Source organism: Vulpes lagopus, chromosome 1 (assembly GCF_018345385.1).
Source record: "Vulpes lagopus strain Blue_001 chromosome 1, ASM1834538v1, whole genome shotgun sequence".
Classification (NCBI taxonomy): Eukaryota; Metazoa; Chordata; class Mammalia; order Carnivora; family Canidae; genus Vulpes; species Vulpes lagopus.
In genome coordinates, this window is record NC_054824.1 from 110604062 (window position 1) to 110627727 (window position 23666).

At 37.9% G+C, this 23666-nt stretch overlaps 2 protein-coding genes across 2 annotated transcripts in view; one reads left to right on the forward strand and one right to left on the reverse strand.

Annotated features, from left to right (window-relative positions):
• Positions 1-2403, forward strand: part of LOC121500280 (glyceraldehyde-3-phosphate dehydrogenase, testis-specific-like) — a 37693-nt gene extending 35290 nt beyond the window's left edge. The window contains exon 2 of the mRNA XM_041771874.1: positions 1867-2403. Within this exon, the coding sequence (XP_041627808.1) occupies positions 1867-1916 (50 nt within the window). The 3' untranslated portion in view covers positions 1917-2403. The remainder of the gene's footprint in view (positions 1-1866) is intronic.
• TWSG1 (twisted gastrulation BMP signaling modulator 1) overlaps positions 1-23666 on the reverse strand; it is a 65494-nt gene that overhangs the window by 28349 nt on the left and 13479 nt on the right. The window contains exon 2 of the mRNA XM_041771862.1: positions 5053-5152. Within this exon, the coding sequence (XP_041627796.1) occupies positions 5053-5152 (100 nt within the window). The remainder of the gene's footprint in view (positions 1-5052; positions 5153-23666) is intronic.

Here is a 23666-nt window from a genome sequence, read left to right on the forward strand (position 1 = left end):
AGAGAGAGAGAGAGGCAGAGACACAGGCAGAGGGAGAAGCAGGCTCCATGCACCAGGAGCCCGACGTGGGATTTGATCCCGGGTCTTCAGGATCGCGCCCTGGGCCAAAGGCAGGCGCCAAACCGCTGCGCCACCCAGGGATCCCCGATTAACTGAATTTTAAATGAGAGATAAAGTTACAGTATGAACTTACTTGAAGTTTAAAACTAGTGATTAGGGCAGCCCTGGTGATGCAGCGGTTTAGCGCCGCCTGCAGCCTGGGGTGTGATCCTGGAGACCTGGGATCGAGTCCCACGTCAGGCTCCCTGCATGGAGCCTGCTTCTCCCTCTGCCTGTGTCTCTGCCCCTCTCTCTCTGTCTCTATGAATAAATAAAATCTTTAAAAAAACAAAAAACAAACAAACAACAAAAAAAAAAAAACAAAAAACAAAACTAGTGATTAAATCCTTATAGGTAAATAATATATGTATTTTTATTTATTTATTCATGAGAGAGACAGAGATATAGGTAGAGGGAAAAGCAGTCTTCCTATGGGGAGCCTGATACAGGACTTGATCCCAGGACCCCAGGATCATGACCTGAGCCAAAGGCTGAGACTCAACCACTGAGCCACCCAGGTGTCCTATATTTTTAAATATGAACTAGCCTAGAAGCTCACCAGTTGCTTCTAGAATTGTAGAGGTATGACTGAGTTTAAGTGTTCTTTTTCAGCATAATTATAGAACTATTTTCCTAGAAGAGGAGGCTGAATGGGGGTACCTGGCTGGCTCAGTCTGTGAAGCATGTGACTTTTGATCTCCGGGTTGTGAGTTTGAGCCCCATATTGCATGCGGACATCATTTAAAGAAATAAATCTTTTGAAAAAAATAAGCTGAATGGCACTGTTTCCATTGTGTGATGAGCAAAACATAACACACACACAAACTCACACATTCACACACACATTCACATTCACACACACATTATTTTAGGCAATGCTAAAAGTATATTTGTATATTTGGCATCCATGTTAAATTAAATGCTTATTCAGGGGTTAAAGGACTTGTTTTCTCATTTTTACTTTCATTGTACATATTAAATAAATATATTTAATGTTCTGAAATAATTAAAACATTCTTTTCTTTTTTTTCATTAACAAAACTTAAAAAATGCCCATCAAGAGGGGAATCCCTGGGTGGCTGAGCGGTTTAGCGCCTGCCTGTGGCCCTGGAGACCCAGGATTGAGTCCCGCGTCGGGCTCCCGGCATGGGGCCTGCTTCTTCCTCTGCTTCTCTCTCTCTATCATGAATGAATAAATAAAATCTTTTTAAAAATGCCCATCAAGAGCATTAACTATAAACGGTCCATCTTGGGAGACTAATGCAGTAAGAACTCATTTATTTGACAGTCATAAAACACTGAAGTACCTTTTATGTGTCAGAAACTATACCAGCTATTAGAGGTACCAGATGAACATAAGATGACAGAGAAAAGACACCTCTGTCCCAGTTCTCTCAGAATTCACTACAAAACTATCAGAAAAACAAGAAACGGAAACATTCCACCTTGGAAGAACCTTAGAGCTAAGTGTAGTAGAGTAAGCAGTCACCCCCACAGGCAAATGTATGTACACCACAGAACTCTAGGAAGATTCAGGAGTTGCAGACAAACAGGTAAGGTGAAGCAAGCTTCTTTTGAGGATAGTTATGCCTCCCAATCGGTCCCTGCCTCTCTCCTCTCACAGTTGTAGAAGATGATAGGTTATTCCCTAGAAAAATTAAACCAAAGAGGGCCTAGACTGGGACTATCAAAAATTGTAAAGGGTGGAGATGAGGATGGGAAGAAATAAGGAAAGGAAATGACAGTATGCTTTCTGAATACCGACAGGACCCCCGAACATTTGCAGCCAGCCATATCACCCACCCTACCCCAGGTAAGACAATCAGATTCTTCCCTGAAAAGCTATATGATCCCAAAGAGAAAAATCTATAGATACTGAGACAGAGAGCTCCTCAGTGAAAAAGTCTGCAACCATCTGACTGGCAAAATAGATTCCATGCCCTGTCTATGTACACAGGGCTCCAAATTAGATCAGAATGCCTAACTTTTATCCATCAATAGATGGCCAAGGATTACCAGTCAATTGAAGAAATGGAAACAGTGCAAAGAACAGAAGGAAAAACTTCAACCACAACTCAACTCCATAATTAACAGTCCCAGGAAGATAAGAAAAATATCTTATCTATAAAAAGGAAGAGTATGCTCCCCAAAAAGGATAAGCAGAGGAGGGTGCTTGGAAATTAAAAATGAAAGCCAAAATTTTAAACACGAACACAAAGTCTAGAAGATTAAGAAATATTTCAGGAAGTATACTCCAATATAAAAAAGACAAAATAAGGGCAGCCCCAGCGGCCCAGCAGTTTAGAGCCGCTTTCAGCCCAGGGTGTGATCCTGGAGACCCGGGATCGAGTCCCACATCGGGCTCCCTGCATGGAGCCTACTTCTCCCTCTGCCTGTGTCTCTGCCCCTCTTTCTGTGTGTGTGTTTCTCATGAATAAATAAATAAAATCTTTAAAAAAAAGACAAAATAATAGTATTCATTTAATAAACTAGTGCTTATACTATCTTACATCAAACTACTATGGAACACTAATTTATTCAATAGATTGCTAAAGAAAGGGCAGCCCGGGTAGCTCAGCAGTTTAGCGCTGCCTTCAGTCCAGGGTGTGATCCTGGAGACCTGGGATCCAGTCCCACATCGGGCTCCCAGCATGTAGTCTTTAAAGATTTTAAAAATCTTGGGGATCCCTGGGTGGCGCAGTGGTTTGGCGCTTGCCTTTGGCCCAGGGCGCGATCCTGGAGACCCGGGATCGAATCCCACGTTGGGCTCCCGGTGCATGGAGCCTGCTTCTCCCTCTGCCTGTGTCTCTGCCTCTCTCTCTCTCTGTGACTATCATAAATAAATAAAAAAAAAAAAAAAAAAAAAAAAAAAGATTTTAAAAATCTTAAAAAAAAATGCAGTATCTTTAAAAAAAAAAAAGATTGCTAAAGTAATTACTGATTTAACTAGAAGTAGTGATAACTGTATTGGGAAGATAAAAGAAAAGAGCGAAACTATCATCTACCATAAGAAGTCAATGAATAGTTTCTAAAAATCAAAGAATCAAGACAATGGTATAAGGATATTACTTAAAATTATGGAAGTAAGACAATACCAAAGAGCCAGAAGTTGTCTATGACACAGGATCAAAGCATTGGGAACAAGCATGCCAGGGGGTTGTTTATTACGACATGGATGTACTTCAAGTATGTACATATAATCCACTTTTATAAGAATAATGGTTAATTTTAAAAGATCAAAATGACACCATCCTGTTCTTAAAGGGTTTATACTATGTTAGAAGAGACATGCTACACAACAATTATAGTAGTGTGCAGTACATGACCTAACAGAAGCAGACAATCTGAGTAATGCACAGAGGATCCTATCTCAGTCAAAAGAAATGTTTGTGAGACAAGGGGACACTTGAACTGTGGTTTTAGAGAATGAAAAAGGGTTAACTGGTAGGAGAGAGGATGATGAGTGTTTCTCCCATCAACAGTCTACACATGTAAATTTTCTTTCAAAAACACAAGTGATAACATTCCATAAATACACTTTTGCACACTTTGCATTTTTTTTAAACATTTATTTTAGAGAGACCAAGAGAGAAAGAGCACAAGCAGGGGGGAGAGGAAGAGGGAAAGGCAGATGGAGAGAATCTCAAACAGACTCCCTGCTGAGAGTGGAGCCCAAAGGGGGCCTCAATCCCACAACCTTGAGATCATGACTTGAGTTGAAATCGAGATGGGGGCAGCCCCAGTGGTGCAGCGGTTTAGTGCCGCCTGCAGCCCAGGTTGTGATCCTGGAGACCCGGGATCAAGTCCCATGTTGGACTCCCTGCATAGAGCCTGCTTCTCCCTCTGCCTGTGTCTCTGCCTCTCTCTCTCTCTGTGTCTCTCATGAATAAATGAATAAAATCTTTAAAAAAAAAAAAAAAGAAATCGAGATGGAAGCTCAACTAAATGAGCCACTCTCAGGTGCCCCCCCCCTTTTATTTAATACATCTTGGGCACTATTCCTCAGAAAACCTTTAAAAATAGCTTTTAGTTTCTCAAAAAAAAGAAAGAAAGAAAGAAAGAAAGAAAGAAAGAAAGAAAGAAAGAAAGAAAAAGAAAGAAAGAAAGAAAGAAAGAAAGAAAGAAAGAAAGAAAGAAAGAGAAAAAGGCTTTTGGTTTCTCAAGGATCTTTAGTGAAATCTTTTCATTTTTTTATTTATTTTTAGAGGCAGGGAGGGGCAGAGAGGGGGAGATAAAGAGAGAGAGAATCCCAAGCAGGCCCCATGCCCAGTGCAGAGCCCAACAAGGGCTCAATCTCACCACCCAAAGACCAAGACCTAGGCAAAATCAAGAGTCAGGTGCTTAACTGATTGAGTCACCCAAGCACCCCATAGTGAAGTTTTATATAGAAGAAAGATAACCTATTTTTAATATAATTATAGATTATTTTAACAGTATTTTATGGTATTTATTTTTATTTTATTTATATTTATTTTATAGTATTTATTCTTTTTTTTTTTTTTAATTTTAGAGACACAGGCAGAGGGAGAAGCAGGCTCCATGCACCGGGAGCCTGACGTGGGATTCGATCCCGGGTCCCCAGGATCGCGCCCTGGGCCAAAGGCAGGCGCCAAACTGCTGCGCCACCCAGGGATCCCTATAGTATTTATTCTTATTAAAAATTCAACAGTATGAGATATTAAAAATAAAAAGTAAAAAAATTCCCATTGTTCTTCCATTCCTCCTTCCATGAATAAGTACTTTGAATTTCCTTCCAGACCTTTCTCTATAAAAATAAAAATGTGCATATATATAAATACCATTCAATACAAGCAAATGCAATCATGTTCTATATACCTACTACATCTTATACCCACACTACTCTATACAAATAAGATACACATATATTCTTTAAAGTCTCTTAAAGACAAAGATTCTGTGATAAATATTAAGCTTTACTGCATGTCAACTTACCAACACAATCACAGCACTCATCCCAAAGGGTCCCAAGACACAACATACATTCCTTGCAGCAGGAACAGTTTCCTTCTCCAGGTCGGCACTGGCAGAGCTCCTACAAATAAGATAATTAAATTTCAAAATCTGAAACTATATTTAAAATTGTTAGTTTTTTGCAGCAAAACCTCCACATTTGCGTTTATAGTAATCTACCATTCACATAATTTTTTTTTAAAGATCATTAACTGTTTGTAGGAACATAAATATCTACAACATCAAGTAGTTTTATATTTTCTTTTTAAAAAAATATTTATTTATTTATTTATTTATTTATTTATTTATTTGAGAGAGAGACAGAGAGAGCGAGAGAGCGCACAAGACAAGCACAAGTAGAGGAGAGGGATAAGCAGACTCCCCATCGTACAGGGAGCCTGATGAGACTTGATCCCAGTATCACAACCTGAGCTGAGGGCAGATGCTTAAACAATGAATTACCTGGGCACCCCAGATTTTTTTCTTTTGGATGCATTCAGTGATCTATTTGGATGCTCTTATCTTATTTTGAAATAGAGAAAATCTTTTACTTTATAACCCATAACTTAAAATAAAATCTTTAAAAAAAAAAAAAAAAAACTGTATAACCCATAACTTTACCCCCTATACTGCCTTGAAAAATCATTCAGTAGGAGTAAAAAACATGCTTTTCAGCTATTAGTCATTGTTCAAATTAAATGAATAGCCAGTTTGTAGTGGGAGCTGTGGTTTCTCAATATGTGGAGTATGAATAAAAACATCTTTCAAAAACTGCTATTTTTATTGGCCTACAACATATTAAAGCAGTGTGTTTAGTGTGGTAGACTATTTAAAAGAAGATAGCAATTATTCCCTCCCTGTGTCCACCCACCCTTTTTGCAATGAAACTTTGCAGCTCTTCTGATCAGGAGGACAGTATTTATTTTCAGACTAGCTTTAATCAGCAGAATTTGATGAAAGTGACACGTCAGTTCTGAGTCTGGGTCTCCATAGCACTGAGTGCTTTTCCTCTTCCTCTCAGAACCTACCTTTCCTAACATGCTTTGAACCTAAGTATTGGAAATACAAAAAGAAAAAAAACCCAACTCAGTAAGTAACTCTGTGATGGGCAGGTTGGTCCACTTGAAGCACCCTATCTCACCCAGCCTCCAACCAACCAGCCCCTGACAACAGACACAGAATGAGCCCAGAAAAACCATACAGTTGATAAAGGCCCAGACTGCCAACTCACAGAAGAGCTAAATAAAGGGTTATTGTTAAGCCACTAAATTTTGCTTCCTAAATGAGGCTTTAAGGTAATTCCTTTAGTCCTTGCCACCAGACAGCCACTCCTAAACAAAGCTAACTTGAAGGGAAATTCTGTAGCCACCATTTCCTTTTTTTTTTTTTTTTGTTTAATTTTTTTATTTATTTATGATAGTCACAGAGAGAGAGAGAGAGAGGCAGAGACATAGGCAGAGGGAGAAGCAGGCTCCATGCACCAGGAGCCCGACGTGGGATTCGATCCCAGGTCTCCAGGATCGCGCCCTGGGCCAAAGACAGGCGCCAAACCGCTGCGCCACCCAGGGATCCCCTGTAGCCACCATTTCCTACTCAGCTTTCCATTATCCTACTCAGATACCATATACATTTTTTTAAAACAAACATAGAACATAATATTTATCCCTATTAAGTTTATCTTATTACATTTCTAGACTACTGAAGTCATTCCATCATTCTAGTATGACATGATTTTTTGCAACACTGATATTTAATTCCTTGTTTCTTCTCCACAAGTCCCTTAGCTATTTCATAGCACTTTCAAGAATCAACATTTGCACTATTTTCTAAGTAGTTCATTAGTTTCATGTAAGTGCATACTTGTAGCCTGATGATACATGCAAGCAGCAATACTTTATTACTGCCTTATTAAAATAACAAAAAAACAGGCTAAGACTCTTTCTTTCTTTCTTTCTTTCTTTCTTTCTTTCTTTCTTTCTTTCTTCCTTCTTTCTTTCTTTTTTCTTTTCTTTCTTTTTCTTTCTCTCTCTTTCTTTCTTTCTTTCTTTCTTTCTTTCTCTCTCTCTCTCTCTCTTCCTTCCTTCCTTCCTTCCTTCCTTCCTTCCTTCTTTCTTTCTTTCTTTTTCTTTCTTCCTTCCTTCCTTCCTTCCTTCCTTCCTTCCTTCCTTCCTTTCTTTCTTTCTTTCTTTCTTTCTTTCTTTCTTTCTTTCTTTCTTTCTTTCTTTCTTTCTTTCTTTCTTTCTTTTCTTCTTTCTTTTCAGTATTAAAACTTCAGAACTGTCCAGTCAGGCTGAATTCATGTACTGCAGACCTTAGGTAACTTTGCTAGGTCTCTTACAGAGAGACTAAAAGGGCAGGAACTTGCTAAGAAGTACAGGTGCTAAAACAAGAAAAAAAAAAAAAAGAAGTACAGGTGCTTCATCATAAAACTGGTGATGCTTGATTCAGACAAACTCAAGCTTACTTGGAAACCTAGAAAAATCACAGTTGCCAAAGATATACTTTATGACTTGTTTCTCCATAAAAATCTGTTTATCCTGTCTTTGGAATGAGAGAACGTTTCCTGAGTATACATCTTTTAAAAACACCATCAGAGTTAAGGATATTGATATTTGTTTTTTAGTTTTAGATAGGCTACCACTTAGTCACAAGAAATAAAGCTTCTTTTAAATTTTAATTTACATTATACATAGAAAATATCCCTTTACTCTCTTAGTTGCTTGAATTTCATTATCTAGCTCAAAAGAAGCAAATTAGAAAGTAACAAATTTATTCAAAGAATATATTTCTCCTGTTTCTAAACAAATGCTTATTAAATGAATTACTGTATATCATACTAAATAATTTGAAAATGAATGTCAACGTAATGGCTTCCAGTCTGAGTCATTAAAGCATTCATTATGTCTTTTTACCGACATGAATCTGTAAGGTGTTTTAAATTGGAATGAAAGGGTGGTGATACCTTAAGATTACTGAGAACTAATGGAAGGTTAAAACTAAGACTATTTAAAGCTGCTTCAACTTGCCTGGATCACGTAGCCCTCAAGATTAAATCTATTTCACACCCTCTTAATAGATGCCTATACTTTCACATGCCAGTATGATGGAATAATATACTCTAGTAATATGCTTAATGATTTATAATATACTGATAGGATATAAAAGGAAAGGCTATAGGAAGCCAAAATATGAGGGAAATAACTTGAAGGTAAGTTTTATTACTGCCTTATTAAAATAACAAAATAAAAAACAAAATAAAAATAAAAAAAACAAAAAACCAGGCTAAGACTCTATCTTTTTTTTTTTTTTTAAGATTTTATTTATTTATCCATGAGAGACAGAGAGAGGCAGAGACATAGGCAGAGGGAGAAGCAGGCTCTATGCAGGGAGCCTGATATGGACTGGATCCCGCCGCTCCAGGATCAGACCCTGGGCTGAAGGTGGCACTAGACGCTGAGCCACCTGGGCTGCCCCAGACTAAGTCTTTCTTGATAAAAATTACTGTGCTACCTGGTTGAATACTAAGTAACAATAAGCCAACTAGTACTTTTCTTTCTTTCCATCTTACTAAAGAATGAACAATCTTTGTCTTAATAAAATAATCTCATAAATTAAAACATTTACAGAGTAAATAAGCCTAAAAATATATCAAATAATCTCTATTCTTCATAGCTCATGTCAATATTTTTTAAAAATATTTTATTTATTCATGAGAGACAGAGAGATAGAGAAAGAGGCAGAGACACAGGCAGAGGGAGAAGCAGGCCCCATGCAGGGAGCCCGATGTGGGACTCGATCCCAGGACTCCAGGACCATACCCCAGGCCAAAGGCAGGCGCTAAACCGCTGAGCCACCCAGGGATCCCCATCATGAGAGTATTCTTTTCAGGAGATTCAAAAATAAGAAAATGAGATCCTCAAACCAACCTTTTAGTCAGGATTTATGCCTTTTCAATTTTCTTTTTTTTTTTTTTTAATTTATTTATGATAGTCACAGAGAGAGAGAGAGAGAAAGAGAAAGAGAGAGAGAGAGAGAGAGAGGGAGGCAGAGACACAAGCAGGCTCCATGCACTGGGAGCCTGACGTGGGATTCGATCCCGGGTCTCCAGGATCGTGCCCTGGGCCAAAGGCAGGCGCCAAACCGCTGAGCCACCCAGGGATCCCGCCTTTTCAATTTTCAAACCCACATTTAACTTCTCATTTTCCAGAAGAAAATTCCAGCAAATTTAATATATGGTAGTTAGGATCTCAAAAACCTCACTGCAGATCAGGAGAGCAAAAATATATAGAAACTCTTTGCACTATGACTATGGTTAAGTCAAGAAAAAAATTGAAAGCAATGAATTTCCATGTGTAAATAAGATGAATAACAACCATGTGTGGCTCACCAAATTCATTCTTTTCTATTCACTTTACATGTCTTTCAAAATCACATTATTGAATGTTCGGTCATAAAGATCTTTGGAAATGTACACTATAATTTTCTTGACAGCAAGAGAACTATGGTTATAATGAATGTTTCTAAATATAAAAAACACTTCTAACATGCTTTGAACCTAAGTATTGGAAATACAAAAGGAAAAAACCCCAACTCAGTAAGTAACTCTGTGATTATCAAGGATCACCAAAAAACAGTAATAATTATTCCATTTAAATTAAGCAGAGGAGGGCAGCCCTGGTGGTACAGCGGTTTAGCGCCGCCTGCAGCCTGGGGTGTGATCCTGGAGACCCGGGATCAAGTCCCACGTCAGGCTCCCTGCATGGAGCCTGCTTCTCCCTCTGCCTGTGTCTCTGCCTCTCTCTCTCTCTCTGCCTCTGAATAAATAAAAAATAAAAATAAATAAAAATAAAATAAATTAAGCAGAGGAGTGCCTGGGTGGCTCAGTTGGTTAAGTCCTCAACTCTTGATTCTGGCTCAGACCATGATCTCAGGGTGGTGAGATGGAGCTCTGCACCGGGCTACTCACTCAGCAGGGGGTCTGCTTCTCCCTCTCTCTCTCTCTCTCTCTCTAGAAAATAAATAAATTTTAAGAAAATAAATAAATTAAGCTGTCTTCTTCACTTAAAAAGAAGTCTTTATCTTTAATGGTTTTAGTTATGAAGACCTAAATGAATCTTCAGTAACCAGAAAGTCTTTCCTAAAGAGGTTATAGTCAAGGGATACTTAAAAAAAAAAACCAGTATTTTTAAATTATGAACGACTCAAAAATATATACTAGAGTCAAAGGAATAACACCCCAAATTCCACCCACTTTGGTAAGCTCCTACACATTTTTAACAAAATAATGATTGTATACTCTCCCAATCTAAAAAAAAAAAAAAAAAAAAAGCATTTCCCTATTAGTAGAATCTGTCAACATAATTTAATAACTGCATAACAGTATATTCTATTTAAATAGTATATTCAAAATTCAGAAATAGACCTTAAATCCTGATTCCTTCCACATCTTGTTCACTTTTTTTTTCTTTTTTTAAATCTTGGTGTTTTTTTTTTAATGGCCACCATCGGGATGCACTGGCACTGCTCTGCCACCTGCAGTGGCTTCAGAAACATGTGGCAGCACAGACGGGTGGCAGAGTGGCATTGGGGCATGCTGCAAGGTGTTGTGGGTCTGGCTTATTAGACCCTGACACCATGGATGACCCCAGTGGAGGTTGAGGAGGTCAAGCTGTTGCTGTAGAAAATGCTCCCAGACACAAGGCAGATACAGACACAGATAAATGTGGTTGGACCCCTTCACTTTCTGGGTGTCCCACTTTCTTATTCTTTATCAAAAATTTTATCATCATTATTCTTCTACTTAGTAGAAAAGATGGCTGACTTGAGATGTGGAATTTTTCTGTTTGGACTGGCTATTTATATATTTTCCTAACCTTACAATGACCAAACTTGAGTACTGCTCAGTTGAATGGAACATGTGATCACAACCTAAGGCAAAGTTCACAGAAGTCCAAAATAAAGACTGATTCAATGCTTCCATGATTACAACTACTACCTCCCCTAAAGTTCCTAAGTAAGCGTTATATAATACTAACAGGCATCGTTCTAAGCATTTTATATGCATTATCTCAACTCTTAGAAAGGCCCTTTCAAGGCAGTTATTATCCTCATTTTTCAAGTAAGATTATAAAATTTGTACAACATTCATTTAGTAAGGGGATGAAATTTGATGCCAGTTTTGGTTAGATATTCTTGTTTTTTAAACACTGGAATGAGAAATATAAAGCTTATTTCTTATTAATTTAGCATTTCAATAATTATAGTTATTACTTTCTTAGAGAGAATGAACCCATAATTAAACTTAGATAATACTCTAGGTTGTTCAATCAAAGGCATTATTATATCTTTCACTCTCTACCTGAATACGATTAAAAGTGCTATTGCCCAAGTTTAATCATTGCTTGTAGAGGTAAATAAGTATCATTGGCTAAGAGTTGCAAAACCAGTGAGTTGGAATTTAATACTTAATTCTTTTGTTGTTTCAGCTAAAGACTATCTCATCTGCTTTCTTAGTCTGCAACTCTCAGAGAAAGTATGGATGTTGCTCTTGGGACAGATGAGAAGAAGGCTGAGGAGGAGGTTAGTGATTAGTTTGTCTGAGTTCCTGCAACCGGGGCTCTGACATCAGGTTTTCTGACTCAAGGCTGTTCTATCAACACTGCTCTTGCATGCTGGAGTCAGAGGAACACACAACAAGTACTATGCTAGATGTCTGTGAAGTAATCGCATGGTTCAATAAATTTATGATGGAAAAAAAATCAAAACTTTATACTAAAGAGGAAATAGTAATGTTTACATTTGGGCTACCCTATATGGACCAGCATGAGTATCCAGAAAGAATTTGGCAAGCCGTTTAAAAAGCCAGTATGAGGGATCCCTGGGTGGCGCAGCGGTTTAGCGCCTGCCTTTGGCCCAGGGCGTGATCCTGGAGACCTGGGATCGAATCCCACGTCGGGCTCCTGGTGCATGGAGCCTGCATCTCCCTCTGCCTGTGTCTCTGCCCCTCTCTCTCTCTCTCTCTCTGTGACTATCATAAAAAAAAAAAATTAAAAAAAAGCCAGTATGAGATGAAAATCTGACAGAATGAAAAGTTTTAGGTAGAGTCTAATAATTTAAAATATATTACATTTTAATGTATTAGAAAAATCTTAAATATCTCAGAAATTTCAAATCTCTGAAGGCCAGAAGACAAGGATTTTACATAATTATTTAATCAAGAGTCCATCAAATGTATTGTCTACTATTGTCTATGCTTCCTCTGCAAAATAAATTGGGGGGAAAGGGTAGTATTCATCTAAGACTAGACTTTAAGAGTTAAAATTTTTTGGGACACCTGGGTGGCTCAGTTGGTTAAGCATCTTACTCTTGATTTTGCTCTCAGATCATCTCAGGGTCGTGAGATGGAGCCCTGCAATGGGCTCTGGGCTGGGCATGGAACCCGCTTAAGATTTTCTCTCTCCCTCTCCCCCCTGCCCTACCCTCTCCATTCGAACTCTCTTTAAAAAAAGAGAAAGAAAAAAGTTAATTTTGTAAACTTCGAAATCTCCAGGCCAACAATGGAAAGCTAATAACTTAAGGAAGAATCTTATTTATATTCCAGTGTTTGGTTACTGATAAATATTTCCATTCTCTAACCATTGCCAAATCTAGATATTTGCTAACACTGTTATTAAAACCGGGGAACATCACTGAAAAAAACATGATAGTCTAGAAGACAGGAAATGAGTCAGATTTATAGGATCTAGACTCCTAGCCCATAACTGCTCTGTGTAACAGTGGTTCTCAGTTTTTCAGTCATAAAAAGAGGATAGTACTGCTGGATTTTCCCTTATAGGTCTTGACAACCTAGGCAGATAATGGCTATCAAAGGGCTTTGGTGGCCTAGCAGTCCTACTACTACATATTTACTTAAGAGATATAAAAACATACATCCATACAAAGACCTATAAGTGGGATCCCTGGGTGGTGCAGTGGTTTAGCGCCTGCCTTTGGCCCAGGGCACGATCCTGGAGACCCGGGATTGAATCCCACGTCGGGCTCCCGGTGCATGGAGCCTGCTTCTCCCTCTGCCTATGTCTCTGCCTCTCTCTCTCTCTCTCTCTCTCTCTGTGACTATCATAAATAAATTAAAATAAAATAAATAAAAATTAAAAAAAAAAACAAAGACCTATAAGTGAAAGCAAAATCAACTTTATTCATAATCACCAAAAACTGGCAATAATACAATGTCCATCTGCTTGTAAATGGAAAAATAAATGTGGTATATCCACACAATGAAATATTACTCAGCAGTAACCTGATATGCATAATAGGGATTAATCTCAAAAGCATGAAAGAAATCAGGCAGACACAAAAGGCTACAAATAGTACGATTCTGTTCATAAGACATTCTGAAAAAGACAAAACCATAAGGAAAAAAATCAAATTAGTGGTTGACAAGTGCTGAGTTTGGGAAGGAGGTTAGTTTCAACCACAAAGAGACCCAAGAGGACTTTTAAGGGAAAATATTCTCTACCTTGACTGTGGTAGTAGTTACATACGAGTGTATGTTTGTCAAAAATCATAGAGCTATAAACCTAAAAAAAGGGAATTATATTGTATGTGAGTTATATCTCAATAAATCTGACCCCCAAAAATGGTTTGAGAGATGAGGGAATACTTTATTTCACCTTTAAAAGACTGGTATGGTACACTGTGGGCTGTAAATTTATTATTTAGATAAACCTGAATTCAAAATACATACAAACTGGTACTAAAGAAAGCAATGCAGAAGACAATTCTTCTAACTCTGAAAATGTATTTCTCTATTTTACTTTTAAGCTAAAACTAAACTTCTCTAACTGACATACTTTTCTTTTTACAAAGAAACCTAAAACAATTCTAGTGAAAAATGCAGAACACAAAACTTGTATATGTAATTGTTAGAAATCACCTAAACAGAGGCACCTGGTTGGATCAGTTGGTAGAACACGTGACTCTTGGTCTTGAGGTTTTAAGCTGGAGCCCCACACTGGGTGTAGAGATTAACTTAAAAATAAAAAAAACTTTTAAAAAATCACCTAAACAGGGGATCCCTGGTGGCTCAGCGGTTTAGTGCCTGCCTTTGGCCCAGGCCGTGATCCTGGAGTCCTGGGATTGAGTCCCATATCAGGTTCCCTGTATGGAGCCTGCTTCTCCCTCTGCCTGTGTCTCTGCCTCTCTCTCTCTCTGTCTGTCTCTCTCTCTCTCTGTGTGTCTCTCATGAATAAATAAATAAAATCTTAAAAAAAAATCACCTAAACATAGAATAAAAACCTAGAAAGGGCTTATCAAAGTATTAAGAGTAGTCTGTGTTTGGAAAATAGTACTGTGAATGATTGTTTTCCTTTTTTTACTTCAATGTATTTTGTGAATTTCCTTAAAAAAATTTCCTATTTTGTGAGTATAAAATATTTTTATAATGGCAACTAAATATTTATCTGGCTACTGTGACTTCTTAATCCAGTTTAATGTTTGTATGATTTAAAAAAAGACACTCAAAAACACAAACCAAGGTTCTTAAACATTAAGCAAACTACAAGTATTTATAGTATCTTGATCTTAACCCCTTCCCCCAAAAGGCCCTGCAGGGATGATGGCAGAGTAGGAGAACCCCAAGTTAGCCTCATCCTAAGGCTACAACCAGATAACACCCACATCAGTGTAAATAACCCAGAAAACGACCCGAAGACCGTCAGAACAGACTCTCCATGGCTAAATATAGAGGAGAGGCCTCACTGAAGAGAACAGGAAAGGTGGAAAATGCAGGGGGCGCCAAACAGACCTGTGAGGCTATCTGCTAGAGGGCAGGATGCCGTGGTGCCGAGAGGGGAGAGAAAAAGACCTTCATGCCAAGCACCCCTGGCACGAGGAACCATCGTGGGGAAGATGAATCCTCCCAACATTTGGCTTTGAAAGTCAGAGGGGCATCATTTTTCAGGTTCTCACAATCAGTGGGGCTTAACACTCGGAACTTTAAAACCAGTGAGCTCAGCTCTGGAAAAGCCAAAGAGCATAGGAAATGGAGTTCTTGCCCTCAAAGATACAGCACAGAAGCAGCAATGTGAAAAATATCTGAGTATAGAGAAGGGAAATTGGTTAAGAATCTTAGAGCGTGTGCGGGAGGTGCTGGAATGCTGGGAGGCTTCTCCAAACATAAAAGAGCTGGAGGGTGCCATTGGCCTGCCCAGACTCCCAGCCTAGATACTCAGACACATGAGAGGACACCAGTGGGAACCAGCACACCACAACGCTCTCCACCTAGCTCTCCTCCTAGCTTAAGTCTCCTGCAGAGCTGCCCCCTCCCATAGGCCCTTGGCTAGAGCCCATCCAAAGCAGTGCCACAAGCCTGGCAGTGTTCAAGGGGCCCTGACAAGGGCCAGTACCACTCCAAAGTGACTCCTGTCCCAAGGAGAGGGGAAGATAATCTCACACCTGTCAGATTGTAGCCATGCTGAAATGAAACTAAAGCTTCTCAGGGGAAAACATAAGGAAAACACCCTGCAGTTTGGTGCTACTGCATCTCTGGCAAATGCCTGGTCTGACTGGCAAGCCAAAGGCAGCCCCAAACTGGGCCCTCTAACAACACAGGGACCAAATCCTGCCCACAACAGGCAAAAAGAGCCATTGCAGATGACTGAAAGCAAAGTGGCTCAGCCACAACAGTAGAGCACATACAGCACACATAGGAGATACTCATGAAGTGCCAAGTTCTTATGAACAGGTGACACTACACTGGAGGGCACTATAGGACCTCTTCTTCATAAGGCTACTACTTTCAAGAGCAGGAGACATAGCTGAATTTCCTAACACACAGAAACAGACACAAGAATTAGTCAAAATGAGGAGACGGAGAAATAAGTCCCAAGTGAAAAAAATGGGACAAAATCACAACAAGACAGCTAAATGAAACAGAAATAAGTAATATAGTTGATAGAGAATTTAAAGTAATCATTATAAAGATACCCACTGGACTTAAGAGTAGAGAATCTCAGAGGACCTCGACAAAGAGAAACATGAAAAAAGAGAAAACATAAGAAACATAAAGAACCAATCAATCAGAAATGAAGAACTTAATAACTAAAAATAAAAATACATGAAATGGAATAAGTAGTAAATTAAAGGAAGCAGAAGAACAGATCAGTAATCTGAAGGACAGAGTATAGAAAGCAATCAAGTTGAACAGAAGAGAGAAAAAAATAATAAAAAATAAAAATAGATTAAGGGAATCAATGATCCCATCAAGCATTGTAACATTCACATTATAAGGATCCTAGAAGAAGAGAGAGAGAAAAGGGGCAGAAAATTTATTTGAGGAAATAATAGCTGAAAAATTCCTGAATCTGGGGAAGAAAACAGAGCAAACAAACACAAAACCAGTACAAAGAAGGAAATAATAAAGACTAGAGCAGAAATAAATGAAATAGAAAAAAAAAAAACCAGAACAGATCAATGAAACAAGAGCTGGTTCTTTCAAAAGATCAACAAAATTGACAAATCTTTAGCCAGATTCAAAAAATAAAAAGAAAAAGGAAACCTTCTAAATTCATTCTATGAGGCAAACATTACCCTGATGCCAAAACTAGACAAAAGAAATCACAAAATAAGAGAAATATAGGGTGTGTATCTCTGATGAACACAAAGCAAAATCCTTAACAAAGCATTAGTAAACTGGGACGCCTGGATGGCTCAGTGGTTGAGCATCTGCCTTTGGCTCTGGGCATGATCCTGGGACCTGGGATCAAGTCCCACATCAGGCTCCTCCTGGGGAGCTTGCTTCTCCATCTGCCTGTGTCTCTGCCTCTCTCCCTCTGTTTCTCATGAATAAATAAATAAAATCTTAAAAAAAAAAATGAGTAAACTGAATCCAAACATACATTTAAAAAATTATTTACCATGATTAAGTGGGATTTATTCCTGGGATGCAAGGCTGGTTCGATATGCACAAATTAATCAACATGATACATCACATCAACAAGAAAAAGAACATAAACCGTATGAGCATTTCAATAGATGTAGAAAAAGCATCTGACAAAGTATGACATCCACTCATGATAAAAACCCTCAACAAAGTAGGTCTAGAGGGAACATACCTCACACAATAAAGGCCATATATGAAAAACCCACAGCTAACATCACACTCAATGTGGAAGTGATGAAAAACTGAGAGTCTTTCCTTTAAGATCAGGAACAAGACAAGGATATCCACTCTCACCACTTTTATTCAACACAGTACTGAGAGTCCTACCCACAGCAATCAGAGAAGAAAAAAGTCATCCAAAGTAGTAAGAAAGAAGTAAAATTTTTACTTTTTGCAGATGACATGACATTATACATAGAAAACCCTAAAGACACCATGAAAAAACTACAATTCATAAATGAATTCAGTAAGGATGCAAGATAAAAAACTGACACACAGAAATCCACTGCATTCCTATACACTAATAATGAAGTAGAAAAAGAGAAATTAAAATAATCCCATTTACAATTACACCTAAAGAATAAAATGCCCAGGAATAAACTTAACCAAGGAAGTGAAAGACCTATACTCCAAAAACTATAAAACGGGGATGAAAGAAATTGAAGAGGACACAAACAAATGGAAAGATATTCCATGCTCATGGATTGGGAAAATAAATATTGTTAAAATGTCCATACTACCCAAAGCAAGGAAGAAAAAGTTAATTTTTTAGGTTATTGTGTTTAAGAAGGCCTGAGGTTATCTGAACTACTTACATTTTTAACTTAAGACAAAATACACTTGTAGAAAATAGATTAATAAAAAATTATTTAGAAATCCCAACTTATTTCAAAAATCTAAGATTTGGCAGTTTAAAAAGCAGACTGTTGATTTAGTACAAATAAGTGCTAAATAAATATTCAGATAACCAGTAAAGTGCTAAAATAATGCATCAATGATCTCTGAACATAAGTTTGAATTTTTTCATGAAATATAATGTTTACGCTATACTAAATATGACCATAAACATTAGCCAAAGGTACTCACAAGGCAATAATGGGTTTTTCCATTCATAATAAAATATAGATCTTAAGATTTCTGGGGTAAAAGTACAATACTAATACAAATTTTAAATATTCTTTTACAGAAAAAAACTAATAAAGATATAGTTAAAAGCAAAATCTTATATGACCATTTTTTCCCTCTGAAATAGAACATTTAAACCATTCATTATATAAGCAAGGAAATACACAAGATGACAATTTTACTTTCTTAATGTTTAAAGTTAGATTTCTTTCCTGCCAGAAACAAAAAAATAAATATTTATACAGGGACCACCCTGATGCATAGCAACTTGTAGGAGTGGTAGGAATGACCATGCTGCCTTGCAACCATGCTGGTAACAAACATTTACATGATGTGAGCTTCCAGAGAAAATTTTTTATACTCAGTTATTTCATGAGTTGCAGAGGGTTCAACATAAATAAATGTTTTAACTTAACCTCACATACACCACTTCAACACTACAGATGTTGTTCAAACCAAATCTAAATAACAAAAAGAGAACCTAAATTCCCTGTAAGAGGGAAGTAACATCTTTCCTAAACTTCTATAGCATTGTCTTTCTTAAAGTACTTATCTCCCACCTTCATTTCTATACCTGTTTTTCCATAGTTAAAGGAGAAAAGCTATTATTGTCATCTAAAATGTCAACATGTCTTGTACTTTGCTGAATTTGAAAGGATTTTAATGACAACTTAATACCTGGAATGGAAACCAGCAAAACCCCAGTAATTCCTAACCTTTCCAGACACTTTGAGAACCTACTGAAAGGTATGGACATTTCTTTAAAAAAAAAAAAGGGGCGGGGATCCCTGGGTGGCTCGGCAGTTTAGCGCCTGCCTTTGGCCCAGGGAGTGATCCTGGAGTCCCGGGATGGGGATGGAGTCCCAGTCCCAGTCCCAGTCCCACATCGGGCTCCCTGCAGGGAGCCTGCTGCTCCCTCTGCCTGTGTCTCTGCCTCTTTCTGTCTCTGTGTGTCTCTCATGAATAAATAAATAAAATCATTTTTTAAAAGATTTTATTTATTTATTCATGAGAGACAGAGAAAGAGAGAAGAAGAGACACAGGCAGAGGGAGAAGCAGGCTCCCTGCAGGGAGCCAGACACGGGACTCGATCCTGGGTCTCCAGGATCATGCCCTGGGCTGAAGGCAGCGCTAAACTGCCGAGTCACTGGGGCTGCCCAATAAGTAAAATCTTAAAAAAAAAAAAAAAAAAAAAAAAGGTACGAACATTTCTATTTTTTTTATTTTTTTATTTTTTTTTTAATTTTTATTTATTTATGATAGTCACACAGAGAGAGAGAGAGAGAGGCAGAGACACAGGCAGAGGGAGAAGCAGGCTCCGTGCACCGGGAGCCCGACGTGGGACTTGATCCCGGGTCTCCAGGATCGCGCCCTGGGCCAAAGGCAGGCGCTAAACCGCTGCGCCACCCAGGGATCCCGGTATGAACATTTCTGCCATGAAAACTGTACACAAACAATTTTGAATATAATTTTGGGAATCCCCTAAAGCCTTTAAAGGATCCAATAACCCTAGCTGCCAATTCTTAGCACATGAAACATCAGTAGCCAATCTGTTCTTCAACTCAAGAAATATAAATAAAAGAGGACATTCAAGGTCACATTTCTATCAGACTGTTCCAGCTGTTTCCCTGCATTGGAGCAAAAAGACAAGAACTAGGCATCTACTGACTATTCAACCATCCCAACCACAGTAAGATAACCAACCAATCAAAACTAACTAAAAACTTCTCTTTAGAAGAACGATCAGTCTCAGAGCAGAGAACATATTTCAGCATTCAAGGGCTTCCGACCCCCTCAAGTGATATCCTCTATTGTTGGGTATGTCAGCCTTGCCTAAGAACACAATCTCCCAACCAGGCTTAATTGCCTCATTCTTAACTATAATGGACAGCTAAGGAATGCCATATATTTGAGGAAAGCCTGCCATATGAAAAATACATAAGATAAAAGAAAAAAAAACAGTCTAGGGAGAAAAAGAAATCCAGGTAACAAAATGGAGGGGTGGAGGGAGAAACATATACAGCAAAGCTTCTAACAAGTATCTTCAGAGATATCTGAGAAAATACTGCATTCAAAAGTAAAAGTGTTAATATGAAAAACTGACAAGTAGAAAATAGGAGTTCCTGAAATTCAAGAGTTATTGCTAAAATTTAAAAATTTAATAGAAAGGGTTCAAGGTAAAGTCAAGGACATCTCTCAGAATGCCAAACAGGATGGTAAAAACAGATTTAATATCTATAGCAGTATATACAAGAAATGAACAATCTGAAAATGAAATTAAGAAAACAATTCCATTTATGACATCAGCAAAATGAATAAAATACTTAGAAATAAATTTAACAAAGAAATATAAGACTTGCAAACTGAAAACTGCAAAACACCGTTGAAAGAAAATTAAAGAAAAATCTAAATAAAAGGAAAGACATTCACATTCATGAATTAGAAGACTTAACACTTATGATGGCAAGACTTTCCAAACTGATCTAAGATTCAGTGCAATCCCTCTCAGAATCCCAGCTGGCAACACCAAAAGATATAACCTGTGAAAGAAAAAAATGGAGAAGTTGGACCTCATTAAAATTAAAAACTTCTGCTCTGCGGGGTGCCTGGCTGGCTCAGTCAGAAGAACATGTGACTCTTGATCTTGGAGTTATGAGTTTGAGCCCCACATTGGGTGTAGAGATTACCTATATAAAAAAATTTTTTTTGATTAAAGAAACAAAAACAAAAAGTTTCTGCAGAAAGTTTTTGCAGAAGCTCTGCAAAATACACTGTCAGGAGAATAAGAACACAAGCCAGAGACCGATAGAAAATATTTGCAAAAGACATAAAGAATAAAGGATTGTTATCCAAAATATACAAAGAACTTTTAAAACCCAACAATTAAGAAAATGAACAATTCTATTTTAAAAGTGGGCAAAAGGGATCCCTGGGTGGCGCAGCGGTTTGGCGCCTGTCTTTGGCCCAGGGCGCGATCCTGGAGACCCGGGATCGAATCCCACATCAGGCTCCTGGTGCATGGAGCCTGCTTCTCCCTCTGCCTGTGTCTCTGCCTCTCTCTCTCTCTGTGACTATCATAAATAAATAAAAATAAATAAAAATTAAAAAAAAAATAAATAAAAGTGGGCAAAAGATATAGGCATCTACAAAGGATGATGTACAGATGGCAAATAAAGCATATGAAAAGATGCTCAAGGGACACCTGGGTGGCTCAGTGGTTGAGCATCTGCCTTTGGCTCAGGGCGTGATCCCAGAGTCCCAGGATCGAGTCCCACATCAGGCTCCTTGCATGGAGCCTGTTTCTCCCTCTGCCTGTGTCTCTGCTCTCTTTGTGTCTCTCATGAATAAGTAAATAAAATCATTTTATTTTATTTTATATTTTATTTTATTTTATTTAATTAATTAATTAATTAATTTATTTATTTATGACCCAGAAAGAGAGGCAGAGACACAGGCAGAGGGAGGAGAAGCAGGATCCATGCAAGAAGCCCGACGTGGGATTTGATCCCGGGTCTCTGGGATCACGCCCTGAGCCAAAGGCAGACAACCACTGAGCCACCAGGCATCCCAGTAAATAAAATCTTAAAAAAAAAAAAAAAAAAAAAAAAAAGATGCTCAATATCATGCTGGCACAAAATTGCAAATTAAAATAATGAGACATTGGATACCTGAGTGTCCTCAATTGGTTAAGCATCCAACTCTCAATCTCAGCACAGGTCTTAATCTCAGGGTCATGAGTTCAAACCCTACAATGGGCCTCACACTAGGCCTCACACTGGGCATGGAGTCTACTTAAAAAAAATAAAATAACAAGACACTAATATACACCTTTCAGAATGGCTAAAATTCAAAACACAGACAACACTACATGTTGACAAGGATGTAGAGCCACTTTGGAAGATAGTTTGGCAGTTCCTTACAATGTACAACTTTGGAAGACAGTTTGGCAGTTCCTCTTAGAATATGATCTAGCAATTGTGATTCTTGGCATTTACCATGAGCTGAGAACTTATGTCCACATAAAAATCTGCACATGGCTGATTGTAGCAGCTTTCCTGTTAACTGCTAAAACTTGGAAGGATTCAAGATGTCCCTCAACAGGTAAATAGACAAACTATGGTACATCTATACAATGGAATATAAATCAGCAATAAAAAGAAATTAGCTATCAAGCTACAAAAAGACGTGGAAAAACCCTAAATGCATATTGCCAAGTGACAGACAGCAGTCTGAAAAGGCTATATACTGTGCAATTCCAATTATACAACATACTGGAAACAACAAAACTACAGAGATATTGAAAGAGATCATTGGTTGCCAAAGGCTGGGGAGAGGCTTGCGGGAGGGAAAAAAAGGGAGGGTCAAGTGGAAGTACAGGGGGGTTTTAGGGCAATGAACCTATTCTGTGTCATATTGTAATAGCAGATATATGACATTATGCATCTGTCAAAACCCACAGAACTATACAACACAAAGAGTGAACCCTAACTTAAGCCCTATGGACCTTAGGTAACAGTAGTGTGTCAGTATGGGTTCATCAGTTATAACAAATGTACCAACTAATGCAGGATGTTAATAATTGGGGAAACAGTGGGTGTGTATAGGGGAAAGAGTATACTGGATCTTCACATACTTTCTGCTCAATTTTTCTTTAAACCTAAAACTATTCTAAAAAGTAAAGTCTGTATTAAAAAAAAAAAATCCATGGCTGGTTTTATTAAAGAAATTGACAAGCTGATTTTAAAATTCACATGATAATACAAGGGACCCAAAACAGTCAAAACAGTCTCTGAACAGAACAAAACTGGAAAACTCATATTTCCTGATTTCAGAATATACCACAAAGCTATAGTAATCAAGACAAACATGGTATTGACATAAAGATGAACATATAAATCAATGGAATAGAAATGAAAGTTCCGATATAAATGCTTATCCTTTTGGTCAAATCATTTTCAACAAGTGTGCCAAGATAATTCCATAGGGAAAAAATTGTCTCAAAAAATGGTGATGGGGTAATTCCATACATAAAAAAATAAAGTTGGACACGCAAAAATCAACTCAACATAAATCACAGACCTAAAGAGCTAAAACTATAAAATTATCAGAGGAAAATATACAAGTAGATCTTTGTGACCTTGAATTAGGCCAATAGTTTCTTAGCCAAAACACCAAACACACAAGCAACAAAAGTAGATAAATTAGACTGTATCAAAATTAAAAATTTTTGTATTCCAAATGATACCATCAGGAAAGTAAAAAACAACTCACAGAATGAGAGAAATTACTTGCAACTGATATTTCTGATAGGAGATTTGTATGCATAATATACAAAGAACTCTTATAACTCAACAATGAAAAGACACAAAAGCCAATTTAAAAATGGGCATAGGTTCACAGGAGCCCTCAAACACTGGTGGTGGGAATGTATGAAGTCACTCTGGAAAATACTTTAGCAGTTCCTGAAAATGTTAAACACAGCAAGTATGGCCTACAAATTCTACTCTTAGGTATATACCCAAAAGAAATGAAA